This window comes from Cryptomeria japonica, chromosome 2 (genome assembly GCF_030272615.1).
Source record: "Cryptomeria japonica chromosome 2, Sugi_1.0, whole genome shotgun sequence".
Lineage (NCBI taxonomy): Eukaryota > Viridiplantae > Streptophyta > Pinopsida > Cupressales > Cupressaceae > Cryptomeria > Cryptomeria japonica.
In genome coordinates, this window is record NC_081406.1 from 185,368,214 (window position 1) to 185,396,119 (window position 27,906).

The 27,906-nt window shown below is 35.1% G+C and overlaps 1 protein-coding gene across 1 annotated transcript in view; it reads right to left on the reverse strand.

The window, feature by feature from the left end:
* The window catches only part of LOC131859672 (uncharacterized), a 94,877-nt gene extending 67,399 nt beyond the window's left edge, over positions 1-27,478 (reverse strand). The window contains exon 1 of the mRNA XM_059213702.1: positions 27,316-27,478. Coding sequence (XP_059069685.1) covers positions 27,316-27,478 — 163 coding nt within the window. The remainder of the gene's footprint in view (positions 1-27,315) is intronic.
* Positions 27,479-27,906: the final 428 nt, after the last annotated feature.

A 27,906-nucleotide genomic window follows, 5' to 3' on the forward strand; every position in this document is an offset into this window, starting at 1 on the left:
TTGTAGTTGAAGCAGCCAAAACAATGCCGATTCAAGAGAACGTTGCTCACACTTTTTGGAGAGAAGTGGTGAGCACTGTAGTCTACACTATGAACCAGGTACTCATCAAGAAAGGTAAGGATAAAACTCCTTATGAGTATTGGACTGGTAAAACTCCAATGGTAAGCTCCTTTAGAGTGTTTGGTAGAAAATGTTATATCAAGAGAAGTGAACACCGGAGCAAGTTTGATGCAAAATGTGATGAGGGAATATTCCTAGGGTATTCCACCAAGAGCAAAGCTCTTAAGTGTTTTAATAATAGGACTCAAATAATTATTGAAAGTATCAATGTTAGAGTTGATGAAACCTCTGAGAAACCTGAGGAAATCGACAGTGAGCAAGTGGTAGATGAACCGGTCGTAACCTTCTGAGAACCGGTTGCAAAACAACAAAGTTCAAGCAACAATACTCCTACACCGGTGGATGTTGATGTAGATGTTGATGAAGATGAGGATGAAGGGGAAAAGAAAGAGGAATCACTCAAGACCATTCCTAGGTATGTAAAGCTACATCATTATCCAAAGTAGATCATAGGAGATAAAGATGTAGGAATTCTTACAAGAAGAAAGGTCAGAGAAAGTTCTTGCATGATTTTTGAATTTGAGCCTAAAACATTTAAAGAGGCACACAAAGATGAAGACTGGATTGAGGCAATGGAAGAGGAACTTGACCAGATAGAAAATAATGGTACATGGTCTTTGGTACCCAGACCTGAGCACAAAAATGTTATTGGTACCAAATGGGTTTTTAGAAATAAGTTGAATGAAGATGGAAAAGTGGTAAGAAACAAAGCAAGATTGGTATGTAAGGGATATTTTCAAGAAGAAGGAGAAGACTATGGATAAACCTTTGCTCTAGTAGCTATATTAGAAGGTGTTCAAATGCTACTTGAATTTACACCCTTCAAAGGATTCAAAGTGTATCAGATGGATGTAAAATCTGCATTCCTAAATGGAATACTTGAAGAGGAAGTGTATATAGAGCAACCGGATGGGTTTTCTCTATCAGAAGATAGTGATATGGTGTGTAGGCTACATAAAGCCTTGTATGGATTGAAACAAGCACCTATAGCATGGTATGAACATTTACACTCACATCTTGTGAAGATTGGATTTGAAAGAACAAGTGAAGATAGCAATATCTATCTGAAGTCAGAAGGAGATCAGATTCTGATCTGAGAAGTGTTTGTTGATGACATAATTTTTGGTGGAGATGACAAGATGAGCCATGAATTTGTAGATGAGATGAAGAAGAAATTTGAGATGTCACTAATCAGAGAGATTAAGTTCTTCATTGGACTATAGATTCAACAAATGAAAGATGGTATCTTTATCAATCAGTCCAAGTATGTCAAAGAGGTCTTGAAGACCTTTGACATGGAAGAAAGCAAACTGGCTGGTACACCGATGATGACTAGTTGTAAATTGTCTAAAGAAGATGACTTAGTGTTGGTGAATGAGAAAGATTAACAGTCAATGATTGGTAAGTTGCACTATGTAGCACATAACAGACCAGACATAGTACATGCAATGGCCATTGCTGCACATTTTTAGAAAAGTCCAAGAGAATCCCACTTGGTAGTAGTCAAGCGGATTCTTAGATATCTAAAGGGGACTATTGATTATGGATTATGGTACCCATATAGTAATGATTTCAATCTCAAAGTATTTACTGATGCTGATTGGGCTGGTAATGTGGAAGACCAGAAGAGCACAACTGGTAGTGCATTCTTTCTGGGTGGTAGACTTGTCTCATGGATGAGAAAGAAGCAAAGTTGTATCTCTCAATCCACAATAGAAGTAGAATATGTAGCAGCATTTATGAACTATACTCAGACAATTTGGATGAAGCATGTATTAAGGAGTTTCAAAGTCCCTGTATCTGAATTGGTGAGTATATTTTGTGACAACACAAGTGTAATTTATACTGATTCACCTCCCCCCCTCTCAGTATCTATTGAGTATTTACTAATCATCATTATTCATCAATTTACATGATAATATCACCTATTTATACAACTCATCAACCTTGACAACAAGATCATCTAAATCCTCAACTCACAATTAAAAAATCACATCAAATGATACAAGGATCAACCATCAGATCATTATAATGATTTACATGACATAGAATAGACCTAAACCAAATATCTAAACACACAACACCACTGAAAATTAGGCCAAGATCAACCGCAACATGCTACACCACCAAGAAAACTGCATAACACAAAGAACATCACCGGCTCAGCAAAATCACCAACAACTCACACAAAAATCAATGCATATCATCAAAACAAATAGGATATGCTTAGGAAACACCAGAAATAACATTAGAATAATCAAAACTAGGTGCACCAACACCACTTATCAAATATTCATTTATCAACATTTGAAACTCAAGAACACTCAAACAACATCTATCACAAAGAAAATATAACTTGTGTAGGACCAAATCATGAACCATCTGAAATGAAGATATAGAAGACCATCTCAAACAATAGCCCAAAATCTCAGTACAAGATCTGACCACACCGGAATATACCAAAGGAAATACTAAACTTTGAAAATAACTAATCAGATAAACAAATTGTAAAACCGGGTCATCCGATATGATCAATTAGGCTTCTCGGATCACCAAGACCAATACATAAGATTATAATGATACAATAAATACTCCATACACCAAACCATAATCCCAATAAGCCAATTTGCAATCATCAGAGCAGGAATATGTTGACATCAATGATAATGTCCAACAGGTTCGAAGAGGATCGATTTTGCTGATCCATGAGTAGTTTAGGATATGATAGATACATTTTGGGATACATACATGTCTATTTGGCATGTAAATTTTTTATATAGGCATACACTTACATATGTGGACATACATTTTGTTTTCAAGTTGGCATTTATGCCATTTTTGTATATGGACATACACTTGCAGTTATTCGACAATTTGATATATAGAAGTTGAGATTCGATATAATTTATTCCTCATTAGCATGGATTAATTCTTTGAAATTTCAATCTTGAATGTAATAATGAGCAATAACATGTTATTTGTATAATCTTGAGATTCAATATAATTTGTTCCATCTAAATATTAAGTGTTAAATTTGACTTCCTAGGGCAACTTCACCAAATTTAATGACCATATTGGTATTATTATTGTAGTGTCCTAAATTGTATTCCCTTATAATGTTTTCCTCATTTGTTCCCTCACCTTAGTGTTTGTCACTTGAGGCTTAATCAAAGCCCAAATTCTACTAACACAATGCATGAAACTTAATTTTTTTAGCATACACACTTTCTCCCTCGATTTTCTATATCCCTGATTTGTTAGGACTAGAATGCTAGCACCCTAGTCCTCCCAATTAGGGCCCATTTTGGAGCCTCACTCATTTCAAATAAGAGGGATTATTGATCTTGTGTTGGCTCATGTAAAAAAATTTAAGTTGTTTTTGGACTAGCATGTATAAAAGGGGGTATGCCCCTCTCATTTTGAGAGAACCAAAAAAAACAATCATTTATCACATCCATCAAGTAATCAAGAATTCAACTTCAAGTGAGAAAATAATCAGTCTTCTTTCAAGCATTGAAGTAGAAGTAAGGTCAAGATTCAAGCATTGTGTTGGGATGTGCAATTGTTTTCTTCTTGTGCCAAAATTGTCTAGGTTTATTGGCCTAATAATCTAAACCTTGACTCTTAAACCGTAAACCTTAGTGTTGACACCCATATCCTTTTCCCTTTTGTTATACTTGATTGTTAACCTACTACAACCAATATTTGGTCTCTTTAGTCATGACTTGATCCTTTTTATCTATTGTTTTGATGAACCCTATGTGTTAGCCAACCCGTCATTATGGTCTACGTCCCTTTTCCTTTATTGTGCTTGTAAGTTTCCTATGATCAATGGTCATGATTCTCACGCAACTGCATGATTAGTGAAAGCTTCTCACTCGACCTAACTCCATAACCCCACCCATAGACATTGTACAAGGGCTCTACTATAAAAGGCTCATTACACATGGACCAATTAGGTTGTGATATATATGTGATTATGTAGCACGACAAGAGTATGGGCCCCACATGTCCACCATGTAGCCGAGATAACGATAACCCATATCTGATGAGATCGATGACTTAGATCGAATAGGTAACTAGTGAAATATGCTCATGAAACCTAAATTTACAACCCTAAAAGGGTTATTAAAAGTGGCTATTTTATAAAAATAAAATAAGGTTATGTTTCCTTTCTCTATTTGTCACCACCTAAAAGGAGAATTTGTTTTATCTATTTGTCACCACCTAAAAGGAGCATTTGTTTTAGGATCCACAATATTCAAATATGAATCTTAACGGATACTTCATGCCATTACACTTGAATACGTGTCTGCAGTTAATGACCTAGGTTTTGTTGGTATAACCTAGATTCTTGATTCACTTTATTTCAATCTAATCTTACTACATATGCTCTTGTGGTATTTTGGTATTCTATGTAAAGCTTTTACAATTTAAAATATCAATTTCTAAGTTTGTTTCTTTAGGGTTTCCACATAGTAATTATTGCATTTGCACATCCACTAATCTTGGTGCTTTCATTCAAGGATTTATCTTTATAAATTGTAATATTACCAAGTGTTACTAAGGAGTCCTTTCTTTTGAATTATGTTTTAAAACCCTAGCAAGTGCTTGTACCTATTTATATAAACCCTGTCTAAGAAGATGGTTAAATCTTTTAGCTAGGGCAAGAGGAAATTCTTAGAGGAGATATTTACATAGCTCTTGAGGTCAACAGAGACTCAAAAGAGGTCTAAGCCAAGTTCTTGACTGGATGACTTCATAATTGATCATACCAGTGGATTTAGAGACCCCATTATTGAACCATGGGAGTTTATCCTCTGGAAGAGGAGCTATAATAAGAATAAAGAATGGGTGTCTGTGTCTAATATTTGGAACTACAATTTGGCAAGACTGGTTGTCCCAAATGTTTTTCTAAATATTGATTTGGTTACAACAATTTCTGATAATTAAAATCCCAATATGAGAGAAATTATCGCCAAAGGAGGAAGATTGGTGGCCATCACTAAGGAAATGATTGATGAGGTCTTTATGCTCAATGTCAATGTTGATTGACCCATCAACCTACAGAATCTTGAAAAGGAATACAAGACCCATGAGAGATTATATAGGGATAAGATTTTAACTGTTAGGCCCCTACATTTTAAGATGGATGAGAGAACATTAACTTCAAAGGATGTTGCACCCTACAAGATCAATTTCTTCATTGGATACTTTAGAGATACTTATTGTATACACTAAATATTGGATTGGAGAGAATTAATTAAATATGAGTTATTTAATTAATAGGTCCTTAATTCTTATACTTATAAATAAATTGAATAATCTATTTATATAGTCCACTTTCTAAAATCTTCCCATCATAAATCATTTTCTTCATTTGCATAATTAAATAGGAAAATTTAATTAATTTAATTATTCCTTCCCACTTAATTGGAATTTCTATATTCATTTTTTTATCACATGCCTCCTAACTTCTAACCACCTAACCCACCATCTAACCTTGGGTTGAACCAACCCTATCCCTTTAAACTACCCCTATCCTAACCTCCTATGGAGTACCTCTCCCCTCATTAAGACACATGGAATCATTTCCGTATGTCTTCCCTCTCTATTCCACTTTCCCTCTTGTAGAACATGTGTGGAATTTGTTGGATATTCCCTTGCCACTTGTCCTTCTAAAAATAATAAGTGTGATATATTCCCAAGCCCATCCTAGCTTCTTCATCTCTGATCATCTATCTCTCCACACTAAATATAAACCATTGAATCCTACCACCAAGGATCATACCTTGGAAATGCTATAAATTCCCTCTCTTTTCTTTCATGAAAGGATATTCTTTATCATGCATACTTAAAATCTTTAATCTTGCATTTTGAGCTTAGCATACACATTTAGCATAGAAGCATCTATAATTCTTGCTTTTAACATAGCAATCATGTTCGTAACATATCAATCATGTTCATAGCATACCAATCATGTTAATCTATAATCATGATCATTCATCTCATCTTCATTTAGTTCATAAGATATCATAGTATAGCATACTCATTCTTTAGGTTGTCATCTTGGAGGTCCATGCTGCGGAGAGCCAATCAATAGACCAACAAGATCTTGAAGATATAGGAAAATAAGACACCATTGGGGAGTGCTCTTTTACTTTTCTTTTTTTTTTATTCCCTAATATAATATTTTATTCATGTGTTGGGTATTTTAATTGACCGATTCACATTCCTAGCATACATTTTTAGCACCCACTGTGGAACCCTTGCCCTATTTTTAATATCTTTTTGCAGGTTTTATTGGTAGGTTAGCTCGGAGAAGAAGTTAAACACATCTTCTACATATATAAGAGCATAGGTCTTAAATATCAGCACATCAAAATTCTATTTTGGCACATTCACTACCTAGATCTCCGCCTCTGTCTAGTGTTTCTACACATCAACAGGATCTGATTGCCTTTTCTATTTTTCATACTTTAGCGTATTGAATAAATAAGGTAGTGCATAGAAAGTTTCTTTTAGCAAATAAACTAGTTTTAGTAGCACATCTAGTCTTTGTTTTAGCACACCTGTCTCTATTTGCATATTTTTAAATGTCCAAGTCTGATTTGTATCTTTCTATTTTACAGGCACATTTTACACTGTCAAAGACCAAAATATGAAACTATTAATGGTGTTTGTAGGAGTTAAGCTATTGCATTTCAATGTTAAATTAGGCATCTAATTTAATTAGAAGGTTAAATAACACCATGTATTCCATGTTTATAAACTGATAGGCATATCCTCTCCCCTTAATTGGGTGACCAAAATGTTAGACTGACTCTTTCATTTATTGCATTAGGATAATACCTTTAGAAGGCGTGCCTTCCTGAGTAGCCCATAAGATCGGGTGAGAGGGGAATGACCTAAGTGGGAATGAAGCTAAGTAATTCCAACCCACTATAATAAAATGTGGTGGTGATGAAAATCACCTCCAAAGGTAGTGTTCATTGATAGCCCTCTCCCAGTATTCGTGTGATGCATAAAGCCTTTGTTCTAAAGGTTGGGAGGCCTCTTGAGGGATTTTTTCCTTGACACATTGAATGAAAACCCATACTATGAACCATAAGCATAGAATCTAGCGGAGTTACTAACCAGACATTGTAATATCATAGTGAAAGGGTAGGGAAGAAACTACCCCCAAGACATTCACCATAAGGCTCTGAAGAAAATGATCAAATTGAGGAAAAAATCTCTTTGGTTCAACTTCTAGCAAAAGGCAAAAAAACTAGTGCACCCAAGGGTTTCAAGAGGCAGTTTGAGCTGACAAAGATTCTAAGATGTGTGAGTTGTGATATTAGGATGAATTTATAGAATAGAAAAGTTTTATTGATTTGTCTTTAATTATCCAAACCTCTAAAAATCAATGGGATAAAAAACTTGTAGAACATACACTTAATGTTTAGATCATAGAATAAAACAATTGTTTGACTACTTGCTTTTGTGTTTGCAATAATTATTTAGAAAATTATCCATTGAAAAACTCAGAACTTTCAATTTGAAATAAGATCAAACTATCAAAACTTTGAATATTAGAGCAATTTAGCACATAGATATAGTAAAACAATGCATAGACTGAATATATTAGCACATCCAAAGAATATATTAGTGCATTGGAAGCATACAACAATGCATAGACCAAATAGATTAGCACATACACAATGTAATTTAGCACATAGACCTATTCATATATCAGTCAGGGAGAAAAATCTAGCATATGATAGAAAACAAAAGTCAGATCTGGATACCCTTTTTAGAGTTGAGTTCACTTTTAGATCAATTTCAAAGTTAGGAAAATTTGGTTTTTCAAGTGAAACCTTTTTAACATAGTCTAGATCAAAACATTTTAAGTGTATAATTATCATTTTGATCTTTGATTTTCAACATAGTTTCTTTATCACGATATATCATCCTTAATCATGAAACAAGGGATTTGAAAAAGATCAACCTAGTCTAATCAATAGGATCTTTCCTATTTGACTTGGCTAACTCTCATCAAATTATCACTTTAAACAAAGATCAAAGCTTAAAAACCTTTAACCACGTGCATGCTGGTTTTGACTAGAAATCGGGAGAGAAAACTATTAAAAAAACAAAAACAAAAATCCACAATGGAAGAGGAAAATCATTTTTTTATTGAAATATACCATAGGATGATTATAATGAGGAAATATCAAAGGAAACAATCAAAGAAGTGCAACAAGATCCTAGATTTGGTAAATTCATGGAAAAGGTGTTGGAAACTAACAAAGAGAAGTACTTTCTAATGTTCAAACACTTGGGTGTTAAATTACCTAAGGACTTTGATGTTACACAATTAAGACAAACCAAAGGGACAAGTGAAGCTCAAAACACTACAAATCGAACTGCTGACACTCAAACTCATGGTGATAAGATCAAGGATAGTAGAAACAATGAAACAAGGAATGGTACATATAATACCCTCTTAGCACTCACAACAAATACAAGCACTTCTACAACAAATCCAAAATACACAAAGGGGCACAAAAATGAAATACTCATTGGAATATATTTTCCCATATCCATTTGACAAAAGTTTAAACATGATACCTTTTCCACCAAGTTGTGAAATTCCAAAATATGACAAATACAATGGAAAAACTGATCCACAAGATCATGTGAGAGAATTTTGTACATTAAGTATGAAATTTACACATAATGAGACCTATCTAATGAGGTTTTTTCCAAGGAGCTTGGGTCGACAAGCCATGGAATGGTTTTCCAAAATTCCACTTGGTATCAGATCATCTGAAGAATTAGTAGACAAATTTTCTTTTCATTATCATATAACATCAAGCATGAAATAACCATGCTTGCCTATGCAACACGAAACAGAAAAATGGAGCCATTCATTGTATTCTTGCAAAGATGGAGGCGATTTCTTGCTAGGTATCCTCGTACCATGCCTAAAAAGGAAAAGATGGACATTTTTATTGATAATATAAATAGTGAAATGAATTATAGACTCAAGTTACAATCTCCACCAAGTTTTGAAAAATTAATCGAAAATGGAATCAATGTTGAAGAAGATTTTCTTAAAAGAGGAGTATTAAAACTCTAAAAAGAGGGATCAAATTATTCTAACAATAATAATAATAATGATAAATAAAAATTTTGGACAAGAAATAGAAACATTGTCAATGATGTAGTGGTTGATGCTAATAAGGTAAAATTGAAACAACCCATCTTCAATCTATCAAGTCATACCATGGTGGTTAATCAAGACATCAAAAAACCTAAACCACCTCCCACCAACTTTCATATAAAATTTACACCTATTGACGAGCCACTTGAATCATATTTGAAAACACTCCTTGCACATAAATTGGTCACATTACCAATAACAAGAGATTTCAAGCCCAAAATCAAACCAGCATGGTGGAATGACAATCATTATTGTGATTTTCATAGAAGGGACATAAAACAAATGATTGTCAAAGATTGAAATATGTTATTCAAGACTTGATAGATAACATTCTCTATCAGATTTGCCACCTTCTCCTAGATCATATAGGAAACCATCCATGTCAAAGAAACAACTGGTTTCAAAACCACTCAAAATATTTGATGGATCATTTGTTAGGGCGGGGACTCCATTTGAAGAAACTGGAGATAAAGACATCCTACAGTGGCTATACAAAGATGAGGAAGAATCCTGTCAAGAAATAAACAATGTCAACATACCAACTGAAAAATATGAAAAAGGATTTCATATCCTGTAGAGAATGGGATATGACGGTAGTGGTCCTATAGGCAAAAGAAAGCAAGGTATTCTAGAACCTATACAACTTCCTTCTTAATGGGTCAAAGACAAGATGGGAATATTTTTTGGATAGGACAAACTAACACGTAAGAAAGAAAGGAAAACAACACCTAAACAACAACAAGAAGAGGAAGCTATCTGCAAACAACAAGAAGAGGAAGTAGTCCACAAACAAAAAGAAGATGAAGTGGTTTGAAAACCATAAGAAGAAGAAGTAGTTTGTAAGAAACAAGAGGAGGAGAATAGTTGAAAACAAGAACTTGTCAATAAGAGAGAAGAATCTATCCATAATCTTTATCAAAAAATATTTGGATTACAAACTTCTAGTGAGATAGATTCCAATGAGTGAGAGTGGGATTCATATCATTCTAAAAAATCCTTTGAAGGATCTTGTTATTCAAAAGACGTTGATCTTGATATAGATCACTCATATGTAGGACAAATGTTGGAGTATAGACCACTTGAATTAGAATCACAATCTATCGATTCTGATTACATCAAGGATAATCAGAGACTAATCCCAAGAGGTAATTCTAGGAAGAATAACATCATAGACCTGGAAGTAACCATTGAGAAAATTAGATATTTTCATTATGACCCTTAATTTCTTTGAGACTAACCAATAAAATGACCCTTTACCTTTGGTACATCCAGAGCTTATTGATTGGGAGAAAAATGAATCCATTGAGATAGATACTTTTCCCAATGACTATGCTATTTCTCAATATATCAATGTCATAGAACCCAAAACATCTTTCACTAGTGAATTTAATGACATAAATTCTAGTTGAGGAGGTGTCAAGTCTCTTAGTCAAAAAAGAAAAATAAATAAATCAAATATCAGGTCTAATTCTCAAAACCATTTGATGGAAACATTAGATCAAGAAAAAGTAAAAATAAAAGACATATCCAATAGTGAAAACCTACTTGAGGTGTGAGAGGATGAGAGACTTGACACTCTTTCCAATTACTACCAAAAGAAGTCTTGAATATTGATTGAGCCAATAGAGCCAACCAACATTGATACAAAACCCAATCCAAAGATCAATCACCTAACATCATCACTATCAGAACAAGAGAAGCATGATTACATTGAATTTTTCAAACAAAGACAAATAAAATTTGCTTTGTTGTATGCATATATGCTAGGGTTAGATCCTGATCTAATATTACATCATGTAAATGTATCTCCTGGAGTTGAACCAATGAAGAAAAAATTAAGAAAAATTCATCCTCACATATCTCTACTTGTAAAAGTAGAACTAAAGAAACTATTAGATGTGGGGTTCATAAGATCAGTTGCCTATCCAGAATGGGTGTCAAACATTGTACCTATCAATAAGCTAGATAAAAGTATCAGGATACGTACAAATTTTAGAGATCTCAACAAAGCATGTCCAAAGGATGACTTTCCTTTACTGAACATAAACATTATTATGGATTGAACAACTGGACATGCCATGTTTTCTTTAATGGATTTTTTTTTTCAAGATATAATAAAATTAGGATAGCACCTAAGGATTAGGAGAAGAAAACTTTCACATGTCTTTTGGGAACATTTTTTTGGAATGTCATTCATTTTGGACTAAAGAACGTAGGTGTTGTTACAAGAACGATTGTTGTTGCACCAAAAGATCAACCTGTTAATGCTCAATACAACCACTAGACTTATAGAATCCACATGAGGCTGTTAAGACATCTCACAAACCTGAGTGCTCTACTGCACAACACAAGGATACCAAGGGAACACACCTTGCAACAATCGACCCTAGTGCAAGCGAGGGGTTTGAACCTATGACCAAGATCTGATACCACTTGTTATAAGTAAGGTTGACATTGCACCAAAAGATCAACCTGTTAATGCCTGATACAACCAATAGTATTATATAATCCATAGGAGGTAGCTAAGCCATATAACAAATCCAAGAGTTGCGTTGTACAACATAAGGATACCAAGGGTGCACACCTTAGAATAGGTGCAACATATCAAAGAGAAATGACAATAATTTTTCATGGCATGAATCATACATTCATGGAAGATTATGTTGATGACCTGTTAGAAAAATCATTAACAAAGAAGGACATCTTGAGATCCTAGAGAAGATCTTTCAATGGCTAGAAAAATTCAAGTTGTGTCTCAATCCAAGGAAATATGCTTTTAGAGTCACAGTTGGCAAGCTTTTAGGGTACATCATTTCAGATCAAGGCATAGAAGTTGATCTAGAGAAGGTGAAAGCAATTATGGAAATGAAGTCACCCAAGAATATTAGTAAACTAAGGTCAGTACAAGGAAGGTTGTATCAGAAGATTTATTTCTCAGTTAGTAGATAGATGTCATCCATTTACTCATCTATTGCACATGAATGTTCCATTCAGATGGGATGACAAGTGTGAAGGAGTTTTCAACAAACTAAAATAATATTTGATGAATCCACCTGTTTTAATGTCCCTAATAGAAGGAAAACCACTCCTCTTCATAATAGCTATATAGGTATCATTAGGTACTCTTTTGGCACAACAAGACCATGAATGAAAAGAAAGAGCTATCTATTGCATTAGCATAACTTTAGTTGGGTACGAGGTCAACTATACATCTATTGAAAAAGAATATTTAGTTGTAGTGTTGATGTATCAAAAATTGTGACACTATATGTTGAAACATTCATTCAAGTTGATAGCTAAGATAGATCCATTGAAATATCTTCTCAGTAAAGCAACACTAACAGGGAGATCAACAAAGTGGGTTATGATCTTGAGTGAATTCGATATTGAATATGTAGACAAAAAAGCTATCAAGGGTAGAGTGATTGTAGATCAACTAGCCCAAACACCATTACGTGATGATAATCCTTTGCACATTTAATTTGTAGATGTAGATGTTCTCATAGTTACAAAGAAACACATGGAAATTGTATTTTGATGGCTCTTATACTCAACATATGGATTAGAAGCTTGTATATTATTCATAGCACCTCAAGAACATACAATCCCAAAGCCATACAGATTAAAGTTTTCTTATACCAACAACATACAAGAATATGAGGCATTAGTTACTAAGATCAAAATGGCTATCGAATGAAATATCATAGAGTTTAATGTTTATGAGGATTCTCAAGTGGTAATTAACCAAATCAATGATGATTATTAGAAGAAAAAAAATGACAAGTTGATGCCTTACAAAAGGATGGTTGACAACTTCAAGAAGTACTTTGTTGAAATCATATTTCAAGAATAGATTCCAAGGTCTGACAACAAAGATACAAATTCTATGGCAACAATTTCTTCTCTTCTATAGACTTAGAAACAACAAGCTCATTATGAATCCGTGGTGGAAGATTTGTTTCATCCTTCATTTGATTGTCCTGATACCCAAATTATTTGTCACCAAGTGGGACCTAATTCCTCTCATTATGGACAAACCTATACCTACTTGAATGAAAATACCCTTCCCTTGGACCTATCAAAAAATTAAAAAAAGAACTTTATTTGATAATCCGCTCATTTTACCATCATTGCTAATACACTCTATCAATGAGGTCTGGATGGTACTCTCCTCAGGTGTCTTGAATGTGAAGAATCTCATGATGGTAAGGCCTTGATATAAGTTCATGAGGGTATTTGTGGCATTCATTCAAGTGGTCTTACTCTTGTGAAGAAACTCATGCGATTGGCTTATTATTGGCCAACTATGGAGAAAGACTCTTTTTAGTATGCTAAGAAATGTAAACAATGTGAAATTCATTGTAATCACATACCTGCACTGGATCAAGATTTGCACACTCTTGCAAATTCTTGCCCTTTTTATCAGTGGGGTCTTGATCTCATGGGGAAGATTCATCCTTCTTCTAATGGTCACAAGTTCATCATCACAGCGATAGAATATTTCACAAAATTGATTGAAGTTGTTCCTCTAACTTTTTTTTATAGGAAAACAAATTGCCTCCTTTATACTCAATTATATCTTCTGTTGGGTATGTGCAGGATCATGATAGGACAAACACACTTTTAAGTGGTAGTGAAAATTAAAAAAAAAAGAGTTAGGCAACTTGACATAAAATTTGAATAAGTTACCAACATTATTTCAAATATATATAAGAATAGAATCTATAGAAAAGTGAATGTAGTTTCTAAGCTAGTAGTTGTTTTCTGAAAAACAAAAAATCTATTTGACAATAATTTGAAATTTCAATGTAGTACTACTAAAATTTTAGAAAAAGATAAGAAGCAGGTGTCTGTTTGACCACCCTAACCATAATCAAATCATAATATATTTTTATAAGATTTTAGATATAAGTAGAAGACTCGTGTCTAGATGTGACACATTTTTTTGTATGTTTTTGAAATAAATAATTAATTATGATTCTTTTACTATAGCTTTTTAAAAATATGAAAACTTGTATGTCTGACCACCATAACTTGCTCAAAACTTTATGAAATTCAATTTTTCTTTTTTCAATCCTATAGTATACAAAGCGTAGAATGTGATGCATGTTTCAGATTTAAAAAATGTTATACTGTTTGAAAGTTATAGATATTTTTCAATCTGCCTATCAATCAGGACTTTAGTTAGAATATCGCCACTTTTTGGCCCCTAAGATCCCGCACATACCCTATTGTTATGACATTCCTATTTTCGTTATCACTGATAATGGGAGACCTTTCAAGAATCAGGATGTAAAAGAACTGTTGGCATTGTGTTATCATTGATGTCAACCGACATGATAGATTGTTGGCATTGTTGTCATTGATGTCAACCAGTATAGCAGGACAACCAGTATAGGAAAATAATTGATGTGTTGTCATTGGTGACCATCAGTATGAAGAAGGATAAAGCGGTATGTACCAATATGCTAGTAAGAGACCAGTGAGTAAAAGGTTGTTGACATAGTGATGCATACAACCAGTATGAAAGATAAGACATAGTGGGAGGCTAATTATGATGAAGAGGCAAAATGTTATTTGAAGCACATCAACACTAGAGGTGATTTGTGTAGGCCACTGGATTGCTAGTATGATGTTAACTAGAAGAACTCCCACTAGATGAAGAAGCTATCATAGGTTATGTTATAGGTTGACAGAGTATGATGCTTTTGTGAGCAAGCTAACATATGTCAAGTTGAAGATGTATCCTCCTCGGTGAAGTCACACTTCTACTGGCATAATGATTCCTTGAGATAGGAAGGTGAGTGAATGAACATACTAGATGACCAAGTAGAACATGAGAATGCTTCTAGAGTCTGAGATCAGTTAAGGTCTTGACAGAGTGTGATCAGAGATACACACCAAATAAGCATGTGAAGACAAGATGTGTTACCAGGATGGTGAAGGAAGATTTGAAGTGAAGGGTTTTGCCACTATGGAAAACTGATTGTGATATGAATTAGACAAATGATGCTATGTTTGTAGCTACACACAAAATAGAGTTACCAAAATGAAGAAGGTGTGTTGTGTTGCCACCGGTGCAGTTCTAATGAAGGATGATGAAATTGAGTCATCTAGGTAGTTACCGGTAAATCGGGATATCAGTATACAGTTGAGTAAGCTGAATGTAAAGAAGTAAAAGACCTTCATAAGATGAAGTTACATATGTGGAGTTACTCTTGATGGCTTCCGAGGACTGATATGGTTGATGTCCAGTTGAGGTGTTACACAAACAAGATTAAGCTGGTGTTGGCATGAAGGTTTACCAATAAGGTTTGTGTCAGTATAAGAAAATTGGTAAGGATAGACTTTGGTAAGGGTTTGCCAGATGTGAAAGCATGAATCGACTCTATGATACTAAGACTGGATGTATGAGAATGCAATACCACATGGAGCTAATGTCAAAAACATGCAGAGGTCGGTGATGTTTGGTATCAGAGAGCTAGTTGTGATTGGTTGATATTAAATGTTAACTGTGACAATCATAGGGAAGATATGAGATCTATTGATGCATGATATCCGACTGTAGATTGACCTCAAGAAGGAAACAACTAGATCATAAATGTGTCGATTGATTTCGAGGCTGAAGAATAGGGTTAGATTTGATATTTTTAGCACGTATACATTGGATGATGGAAAACATATATAGATGCATTCCTCCAATGCAGGTGATCGATCCAAGCTAGATTGGATCAGATCTGATGAAGATTTGATCAATAGAAGAAACCCTAACCGGCTGAAGCTTGAATTGGTTTTTGTCAAGAAAACTTGTTTATATATACGCAAGCCAAAAACAATCAGGATTGTTGGTTGAATGATGTTGTATGAGAAGACTATGCTAGATAGAGTGTTGGTATACCTTTATGAGTAATAAAGTCAATCTAAGTTAGTTTGGCGAAGATCTTAAGTGTCCGAGTATTGGAAGGCGAACCGTTAAGAGAGTTTAAGTGGTGAGGTCAAGGCTACTGGTGACAAGGTGGTAGAGAGTGAATGCAAGTTGAATGAAGAACCAGAGGAACCTAGTCAAGTAAGAAGCAATGGTAGAGAATCGGCAGTGACAGATAGTTGTGGTCAAGATAGAGGTAAATTGGATGAGAAGAGGCAGGGTGCTAAGGGAAGAAGGAACTGGTAAGCACCAATAGTATGAGGAAGAGAGAAGAGAGTGATAGAGGAGATCTAGCAAGATAGTGGCTAGGTTGTTAAATATTCAGTCAGAGTGAGCAAAGAATTGGTAAGGCAGAGGAGATACCTTACCAGCAAGGAGGATTGTATTGAGAAGTTACAAGATTCATTTGTAACTAGATTACTACTTTTTTATTTAATATAATGTATTGTGATCACTAAGTTGTAGCTCCTTTAGGTTGGTGCCCATAAACTAGCAGGGGTTGTAGCTCCTTTGGGTTGTAGCCCATAAATCAGTGAGAGGTTGGTTCTCCTTGGGTTGGTTCCCTAAACATTTTAATCAAAATATTTCATTGTGAGGTTGGATTGGAGTAGTAGTCTCTAGTAGCATTTCTCATCAAGTTTTTTCCCATCTTGGGTTTTCCTCATATATGCTGGTGTTATGTGATGTCCCTCTTGTGTGAATGAATTTGTGTATAGTCTCCTCACTAATCGGTAAGTCTGTATTCAATTAGATCTGCTAACCAGTATACTCACATAGGTTATTAAAGGGAAAAGTTTGAGAACCAATTATGGATCAAACTAGTTTATCGATCCTCTCCTGGGTTTGATGTATGGATGTCAGTTGTCAATGGTCTCCCTAAGAATGTTAGTCCTCCCATCAGATCTGAAGAAGAAAGAAGATGCTTGCAAAATGAAGAAGCCATGAAGGCTATTTTTAGTGGACTAACCTATGATGTCTCCTCACAGGTAGATATGTGTAAATCAACAAAAAGTCTATGGGACAGACTAAAGAAACTTTATGGAAATGAACCCTACACCACTAAATTAGTTTGTGAGTGAAAAGAGGAATGGTACAAACATTTATACATATGACAGAGGTAGATCAGATTGTTGCAGCAGCAATGGTGATAAGGAGACATATCTCTTCATGGCCCATGAGACAAACATTGACAGTCACACATAAAAAAGGGATAATGCAGATAGATCCCACTGGTATGATGTGTTTGATAGTGACCCTGAACAGGAAGAAGAAGAAGGAGACAAGGTAAATTAATCTAGCCGACAAGATCTATTTGGATATGATGATGAAGAAGAAAAATTTGAAGCCAATGTAGATCTTGAATGTGAATTGGTAAGTTCATTAGATGAGTTGCAAAGGGTTAGAAAGGATTTTTAAAATAACAAAGATTTAGTTCATGATGAATGCAACCCATTGAGAATATGCCTTGAAGAATCAAATAACAATATCTGCATATTGACATCTCAACTTGAAGAGGCAAAAGGACCGACTGGTGAATTGAAATCAGTCTTTGATGATAAGGAGAGAAGATGTGAGGATCTCCATCTAGAAGTGGAAACAAAGGACAAAGTGAGTCTGAAGCTGAAAAAGGAAATAAAGAGCATCACAAAAGACCATGAGAGATGTCAAAATGAGCTCAAGATAAGGATCTGGTTTGATGGTAGTACTAAGGCCTTGGACAAAATGTAAAGTAAACAAAAACATTCCAAGGATACTGGAGATTTAGGATGTGTTGTTGATGAATGCTCTATTGGTATTATAGATGACTTAGTCATGTGTTGCATTGGTTTTGTCATTGGTGTCAACACTTATCCTTCTCGAGGTCTACATTGTTGATTTGGAACTTTGGTTATATTGGTTTGTTGTTGAACTGACACATTATGGTTCTGGTATGGTTATTGGCTTATGCACAGTCACTGGTATATGCTTCATCGAGAGGATATATTATTCACCGGTAGTGATGATAACTTGTTATCATCTAGAGATCATTTGGTTATGTCAAAGACATGGATTGGATGTTTGGATTTGGCATTTTTCTTATTGGACTGATCAGGATCACATATTTTCCTTAACTGATAGATAGGTCTAGGTTATGCACCAATACAAGATATCATGTTCTAGATCAGCACGACATGTTTTGGAAATGGTTTATTGATTGGTTAATGTGTAAATGTATTGAGGCTGACATATTGTATTGAATCAAGACTTATTTTGTAATTTTAATATCTTTAGTGAGCCGACCTAATGATTTGGTCTTAGGGTTTTGTATAAATGTAAGATCTTATTTGATAGATGTAACATATGAGTGTGTGCGAATATTGAAGAGAGAAAATAAGAAAATCCTTGTGTGAATCAGACATATATTATCTAGAGGTTGAAGGAAGGTTATGAAGGTTTTTAGCACTCATGTTCAGAGCTTAAACCAGTACTGAATCCAGCATTGCAGATTCTATTCTGAAGCAGTACATTGTTATTTGATTTAACCATCCAACTGTAGTCAATGTGACTCCTATTTTGTGATTGAGCAGTGAGCTCTAGGCGGTTCGCCTTTCTACATGTGCACACCCCATTATTGTATACACTTACTATCTATAGTAGAATCATCTAATTGTGGGTAAGGTTTCCCACAATGGTTTTTCCCCTTATAGGGTTTCCACATAAAAATATCTTTGTCATGTGTTGTGGATGTTATTTTTCTTTCTGTTTCATGCATTAAGTTATATTGGTACTACTATAATAATTAATCTATTTTACCGATATTAAAGTTTGTTTTACCGACAATGATTTTTAAGTTGGAATAATTTGTTTTGATTTATAATTTATTGACAACTGATTCACCCCCCCTCTCAATTGTCCTTCCAGTTCCTAACATGCTATACAAGCAAGGAGACTTCCCACAAAGATATTGAATTTGTCTCCTCAAATGAAAATGGAAAAAGCCAAACCTTCACAGTCAAAGATACTCCAAGAAAGAAGGTTGACCTGACTTCAACCGGTAAAGACTTGAAGAGGAAAATAGGTACTTCATGGAGAAACAATGCAAATCTGAAAGTAAAGATGTGGGAAAATAGTGTTATCGGTAGCATGAATAGGAGAAGACCTCCTACCGTAGAAGAAAGAGAAATGTTGTTGCCACCAAGTCATGACAAGCATGATAGAAGTAGAGATCTGCAAAGCATGAACAACTTAGGATTCATCCCCAGAGAAGGAGACATATAGAGGCCAAACCGGTAAAATTACCTCATGTCTGGCAGAACAAATTTGTAAGTAATAAGCTACTTTCTTCTAGTTATTGCTTTGAATGTAAAGGATTTGGTCAGAGGGAAGATGAATGTAAAATGAGGCCTAAGAATAGACAAGGTATTCTTCCTAGGAATAACATGATAGATTGCAAGAGAAGAAATGCATGAGCATAAAGTATCAGAATATAGAAACATGCATATTCCCACTCCCGGTTATGCTAACAAGAATCCATTTACTACTATTATAAATGCAAATATTGTATGTTATGACTACAATGGATTTGGCCATAAAAATTATGATTGCAGGAAGAAGAACACACCTTCCTATGGCTATCAGTGGAACTAACCTAATCAACTCATAGGCAGTTATAGGACATATGAGAAACAAAGACTTGCATGGAACAAAATGAAAAGTGTTCCTGCACATACAAGGAATTCAAGAAAATCGATAACCGGTCAAAATGGCCTGGTTAGAGGAGGAAGAGCTAACCGGTATGTTATAAGGTTCCCCAATCATGAGGTTGGTATGGATGTTGTGTGCTACTATAGCACTACTTCTGGCTATAATGGAGTTTCCAAAAGTGAAAGGATCAATCAACAGGAGAAGAAGAAACCTACTCCCAGGACTGAAAAGGGGAAGGAAAGTGAGACCAAGTTGACATTGAGGAAGAAGTAGGAAAATAAGACCATGAACCATCACTATGCACTTAATGCACAGGTGATATCTCCTATGGATTAAAGGAGATATTGGTCTAAGAGGGAGCTAAATGTTGATCAAATCACTCACCCCCCTTAGTGAAAGTGGACAAGGAGATGACCAAGCTATTGCTGGTAAGAGAAAGAAAATGGGATGGTAGTGTGTGTGTAATTAACACCTTAACTACACATGGAAGATGGTCTACTACTACAAGTGAAATGAATGGTAGAAGAGGAAATTGGAACTGGGAGATAAAGGTAAAGAGGAAAGTGTCTCGGTAGAGATAAGAGACCGATATGTGCAGCATGTTACCGACATAGATGTTGATCAATGTTGCAGGTTATATAAGTCAATGAGTTGAGGGATCATTGCAGCAACTTTGGTAGCCTAGATGGATGAGGTTATGTGTAAGGTGATATTGGAAAGGACCTGAATGACATGTGTTGGTTCGATAGCTGACCTTATGTGCATACATCTTAATGGGTAAACCAATTGGATATGTGACTTGCAGTTGGAATTATGGTCATGATGATGGATGTCACAGGTATAGATATAAGTCCCAATTTAGGACCTAACTAAATAGATGAAGATTAGAGATCTGTGTTTTGGGGGGAGTTCAAGGCCATATTCTCTGATTAATTTCAGACATGCTAAACTCGATAGCAAATCCAACAGATGTTTGACAACACACGATGTCATAGGTATAGATATAAGTCCCAATTTAGGACCTAACTAAATAGATGAAGATTAGAGATCTGTGTTTTGGGGGGAGTTCAAGGCCATATTCTCTGATTAATTTCAGACATGCTAAACTCGATAGCAAATCCAACAGATGTTTGACAACACACGTGTGTTTGTGACTTTTGTATGTCTATATTCAATTTGTCCATCTATCAAATTCACCATCTATTATCCTAGTGAGGAAAATAATAGGGAGAATATGTGTTTGCCACTGGTAAAAGGAAGAAGAATTTGGTTAACTTGCACATAAGAGATATGTGACTTTAATAGTACAATCACATTTAATTCCTACTAGCTTTAGCATCAACAATTGGTAGTGTATGAGCCCCTGATGGTCAAAGAGGGAGAAATAAGGCTAAAATCAATATGATTTGTGTCAGACCAAGGTTCCCTATATGCTGCTCAAAGAGGGAGATGTAGCATAATCTGACAAGGAGGAGAGAAAGAGTTTATAGTGTGACCCTTTGCCATTATTGTCAAAGGGGGACAAAGATACTATAGTATACCAGACACTAAATGTGTTAACATCAATGCCAAAGGGGGAGATTGTTGGCATTGTGTTATCATTGATGTCAACCGACATCATAGATTGTTTACACTATTGTCATTGATGTCAACTGGTATAGCAGGACAACCAATATAGGAGAATAGTTGATGTGTTGTCAATGGTGACCATCAATATGTAGAAGGATAAAGCGATATGTATCGATATGCTAGTAAGAGACTAGTGAGTAAAAGGTTGTTGACGTAGTGATGCATACAACCGGCATGAAAGATACAACATACTGGGAGGCTAATTTTGATGAAGAGGTAGAATGTTATTTGAATCACATCAACACCAGAGGTGATTTGTGTAGGTCATTGGATTGCTAGTATGATGTTAACTAGAAGAAATCTCGCCGAATGAAGAAGCTACCAAATGTTATGTGATAGGTTGATAGAGTATGATGCTTCTATGAGCAAGATGACATATACCAAGTTGAAGATGTATCCTCCCCAGTGAAGTCACACTTATACTGGTAGAATGATTCCCTAAGATAGGAAGGTGAGTGAATGAACAAACCAGATGACCAAGAAGAAGATGAGAATGCTTCCAGAGTTTGAGATCAGTTAAGTCTCTAGATATTGTGATTAGATATACACACCAGATAAGCATGTGAAGAAAATATGTGTTACCAAGATGGTGAAGGAAGATTTCAAGTGAAGGGTTTTGCCACTATGGAAAACTAGTTGTGAGATGAACTAGACAAATGATGCTATGTCTGCAGTTGGACACAAAATAGAGTTATTGGAATGAAGAAGGTGTGTTGTGTTGCCACCGATGCAGTTCTAATGAAGGATGATGAAATTGAGTCATCTAGGTAGTTACCGGTAAACAAGGATACCGATATGCAATTGAGTAAGTAGAATGTAAAGAAGTGAAAGACCTTCATCAGATGAAGTTACACATGTGGAGTTACTCTTGATGGCTGCCAAGGACTGACATGGTTGATGTCCAGTTAAGGTGTTACACCAACAAGATTAAGCTAGTGTTGGCATGAAGTTTTACCAATAAGGTTTGTGTCAGTATAAGAAAAATGGTAAGGATTGATTCCAGTAAGGGTTTGCCAGATGTGCAAGCATGAATTGACTCTATGATGGTGAGACTAGATGCATAAGAATGTGATGCCGCATGGAACTAAGGTGGAAAGCATGCAAAGGTCGGTGATGTCTGGTGTCAGAGAGGTAGTTGTGATTGGTCGACATTAAATGTTGACTGCGACAATCACAGGGGAGTTGTAGAGTTTGCAGATTAATGAAAGATGAATGAAAAAGGAAGATCTGAGATCTGTTGAGGCCATGATTGATGCATGATATCTAACTACAAATTGACCTTGAGAAGGAAACAAATGGATCATAAATGTGTCGACTAATTTCAAGGCTGAAGAATAGGATTGGATTTTCTATTTTAGCAAATATGCATTGGATGATGGAAAACACGTATAGATGCATTCCTCCAATGTAGGTGATCGATCCAAGGTAGATTGGATTGGATCTGATGAAGATTTGATCGGTATAAGAAACCCTAACCAACTGAAGCTTGTATTGGTTTTTGGTGGGAAAACTTGTTTATATATATGCATGCCAAAATTAATGAGGATTGCTAGTTGAATGATGCTTCATGAGAAGAGTATGTTCGCAAGAGTGTTGGTATACCTCTATGAGTAATGAAGTCAGTCTAAGTCAGTTTGGCAAATATCTTAAGTGTCTGAGTATTGGAAGGTGAACCATTAAGAGGGTTTAAGCGGTAAGGCTGAGGCTATTGGTGAGAAGGCAGTAGAGAGTGAATGCAAGTTGAATGAAGAGCCAGAGAATCTCATTCAAGTAAGAAGGAATGGTAGAGAACCAATAGTGATAGATTGTTGTGGTCAAGATAGAGGTAAACCTGATGAGAAGAGGCAGGGTGCTGAGGGAAGAAGGAACTGATAAGAAGCAACAATGTGAGGAAGAGAGTAGAGAGTGATAGAGGAGATCCAACAAGATAGTGGCTGGGTTGTTGAAGATTCAGTTAGAGTGAGAAGAGAATGGGTAAGGCAAAGGAGATACCTTACCTGCAGGGAGGATTGTATTGAGAGGTTACAAGATTCATTTATAACTAGATTAGTACTTTTGTATTTGAATATAATGTATTGTGATCACTGAGTTGTAGCTCCGTGTAGGGGTTGTACCTCCTTTGGGTTGGTTCCCATAAACTAGCAAGGGTTGTAGCTCCTTTGGGTTGTAGCCCATAAATCAATGAGGGGTTGGTGCCCTAAACATTGTAATCAAAAGATTTCATTGTGTGGCTGGATTGGAGTAGTAGTCTCTAGCAACATTTCTCACCGAGGTTTTTCCCATATTGGGTTTTCCTCATATATATTGGTGTTATGTGATGTCCCTCTTGTGTGAATTCATTTGTGTATAGTCTCCTCACTAACTGATAAGTCTGCATTCAGTTAGATCTGCTAACCGGTATACTCACATAGGTTGTTAAAGGGAAAAGTTTGAGAACCACTGATTCAACCCCCTCTCAGTGGTGCATTGTGTCTAATAAGAACTTTGTTAGAAATTTGATATCTAGCACAAAATTTATACACCATACTTTCCATAAAGAAAAATTCAAGCTAAGGCGTCTAACAAAACTATCATGAAAATCTTGAAAATGACAGTCAATGACGTTGGCCAAGATTGACATATTCAATTAAATCATACATTGTGAGCCTACCATAATAGTATCCACACACCCATTGGAGCCACACCATATTACCTTAACTATGGATCTGAAGCAACCTTGCACATTGAGGTTGAAATATATTCCTTGTGGGTATCACTAAAAGGGTTAATTCCAAGTGAAGAATATCAAGTATCTAGGTTACAAGAGTTGGAATTGTTGCAAGAGTATCATCAGGATGCTTCTGATCATTTGAAAGCATATTAGAAGACAATGGAAAAGAGTTATAATCACAAGGTCAGACCTAGGGTATTTTATATTGGAGATCAAGTACAGAAAGAGAATCCACACAATCAATAGGATCATGAGAGAAAAAGGTAAGTTTGAACTAATTTGACTGGGTCCTTTTGTTATTGTGGCTACATATGGGTCTAGTGCTTACCATCTATCAACACCAGAAGCTGATCTACTTGAAGAGCCTATTAGCAGCTTGCATCTCACAAAGTTTTATATCTAAAAAAAAATACAAAAAAATCAAATATGACAAAAAAATGCAATAACACAAATAGTGAAAACTTGGAAACATATGCTATTTGTAAACTAGCTTCTCCATCTATTAGAAAGTGCATCTTTCCACTCTCATCCAAATTGACAATCATTTTATGTGCTCAAATAAAAGCCTTTTTGTATGTATTTAGGCATCTCAACAACATATCACCATAGCTTGGTGATCATTGTACTTGTCCATAATAAAAAGATTGATTTCTAGACTAGGGGCAAAATCCTGAAGCAAGTTACGACAATCTACATTGAGCTTAAAAGAACAAATGAACAATAGCAAGGCAAAAATTCTAAAATAATGATCATGAAATTCAACATTGAACATAGATCAAAATTTAGGATAACAACTATCAAGCTCAACATTAAGATGCATACACAATTATCAATGGATTATTTCTTGTGAATCATGGTTTGATCACTTTCATGTGAATGCTCAATAATTGTATCTTGATTTTTGTTATCATGTCTACTAAGTGACTCGAGGATTTTTTTAACTAGAGGAGCAATGAGGGAGCATGATATTTTCTTTATATGTTGTATGTGATTAATCATTAATATTGTGTAAATTTGTTGTAGGACATGATCGACAAAGTATCATCGAGGACATTTTGAATTTACACAGGAAAAGGATTAAATCTTGTCCATTTTATGCAAGAAATAATCAAGACATCTTGGTTCAATGACATGTTGATGATTGTACTAACTTGCAATATCAAAATCCATGTAAGCAATACTCAGGTCATCATGGTCTAATTATACCATCAATATTTGTACCAACTTACAACATTTTAAAGGCTCAACAATGATTAAAAGCATGACAAAATGGCCAACAAGATGACAACATTGCATTGATTATCTTTTTCAAATTTCAAATAGGGTGCATTCATAGTGTACATTGCATAAGCACTTCATTCATAGCCTTCATCACTTTTCTCAGGCTTGAAAATTTAAAATGATTTTATCTCTCTTATTAAGGGATTGAGTACACTAGATGTTAACAAAAACAAACAATTCATCTTAATTGAATTTCATTTTTATCCCATTGCATTTCATCATTGTAATTATTTATGATAGGTGTTTCATTTCATTAGTCATTATTCATCATTTTATTAGGTTCTCTTTGCATGTAGTTGCATATAGTGAAGCATTGCATTAGTCATTTGAGCATATAGTCATTTAATCATTTCATTTAGTTAAATTTTATCATCGCATCATTATATTCTCTCATAATTGTATATTATGTCATTCATTTAGTTGATCCATACATTTCATACATCATTGCAATATATCATCACATTTTTGTAAAATATTACATTTCATTTATCATTGCACTATGCACATCGTTACATTATTTCACATTTCATTCATTAGGAATTCTATTCTATTAATCATCACATCACATTGCATTTAAATTCATTTCATTTCATTCTCAATGTAGATAATGAAATTATACATACATAAGCATCAAGCATCAAGTGTTTGTAAGCATATCATATCATCATGTCATCAAATGCATTACATACTAGATTATCATCAATGCACATTAGTCATAACTTAGATTATCAGATCATTATTATTGTAAAAACCATCATGCAATGCATCACTAAGTGGACATCACATAAAGAATCATAGGTCACATGAGCATCATACATATCATAGGTCATCTAATCAAGTAAGAAAATGCATATATCCATCATATAAGTCAAGTAAGACATGTAGAATAAATGCATCCATCATGTAAATAATGCACAATTACACCATAAAAGAATATAAATGGCATCCATCAATAGTCTCCAATGTATCTCATATACTCAATAAATAATCAATATCCAATGTACAATGATATTAGAAAATATGAGAGATACATAAAAAATTAGCAAGAAGCATATGGTCTCTTAGCAAGTAAATGTATACATAGAAAGAAGAAACAAATGAATCTAAGTTGTGCTCCCTCGAAAAGTTGTAGGTCTAGATGAACATCCTATTGCTCCCATAGATGGCCCAACATCTAGATATCTACCTAGGGGATCCCTAGGAAGTGACTCGATAACATGCCTGCTCTTCGTATGTGACCAACTTCATCTGGATCATGTCCTAGAAACCTACACATAGCTAGGGGCATGCTGATCAATAGGAACCATATCCTCATATTGGTAATACTCAGCTTCCTTGGTTGAGTACTAGTCTCTCGAATGGTGTTGCCTATAATGGTGCCATCATCAACCCTCTCTAATATATCAACCAATGCCTCAATGCATCCATAGCACTTAATCATTGAATCTCTTTCAACATGTACCTAAGTAAGATGACCTTATGTCTAAGTAAGCTGAGACTGTACTTATGCTACCTATCAATATAGTTGTTGTACCATTCTTTGTAATATAGATATATGTGCCTACTACTGATGTGAAGGAACCATGATCTAAATTTGTTGTTAAATTGGCTGATGTTGTGTTGGATCCTAACTAGGGGAATCTACCCTACCTATAGCCTACATAAGAGGTCTCCCAGATCTCCTCCTCTAAACCACCCTAGCCTCTCACCCACTTAGCTGATCCTCTTATCTTCTCTGCTGGCCAGAGCTACTATCACCATCCCCACCATCCCCTCCATCCTCACCATCCCCACCATCCCCTCCACCATCCCTACCATCTCCCCCATCATCTCCATTTTTCCTTTGTCGAGGGCCCCTTCGTTGTGGTCTATCCTCATCATCAAATGGAGGTAGTGGCTCCTCAGGACATGATGACCTCATAATTGCATGTGTCATGAAACAATGAGAGTACTCTATAGTCATGAGGGATTCACTTACTCAACATGGGTTATAGCATTTGCATTCATGCCATACTAAATAATCCCCCTATTTTCAAAAAATATTTCTCTAAACTCCCTTTTTGTCACCCCCTCCCAATACACATCCTGAATTAAAATCCCCCTTATTTTCACCAAATATTGTATTTATTCATAGCTTCAATTAAAAACCCCCCTATTTTCATCGATAGGAAATATATTGCACCATCATTTTGGCATATTAAACTCCCTAATATGAATGCATGTGATATAATATTGTCTAGCCAGTGAAGCCCTCCTATCTAATGTCATCCCCCCATTTGTAGTACCTAGTAAATATCCCATATTTGTGCTCCAAGTGAAAAATAATCAGTACATGCTACCTCATAGGAG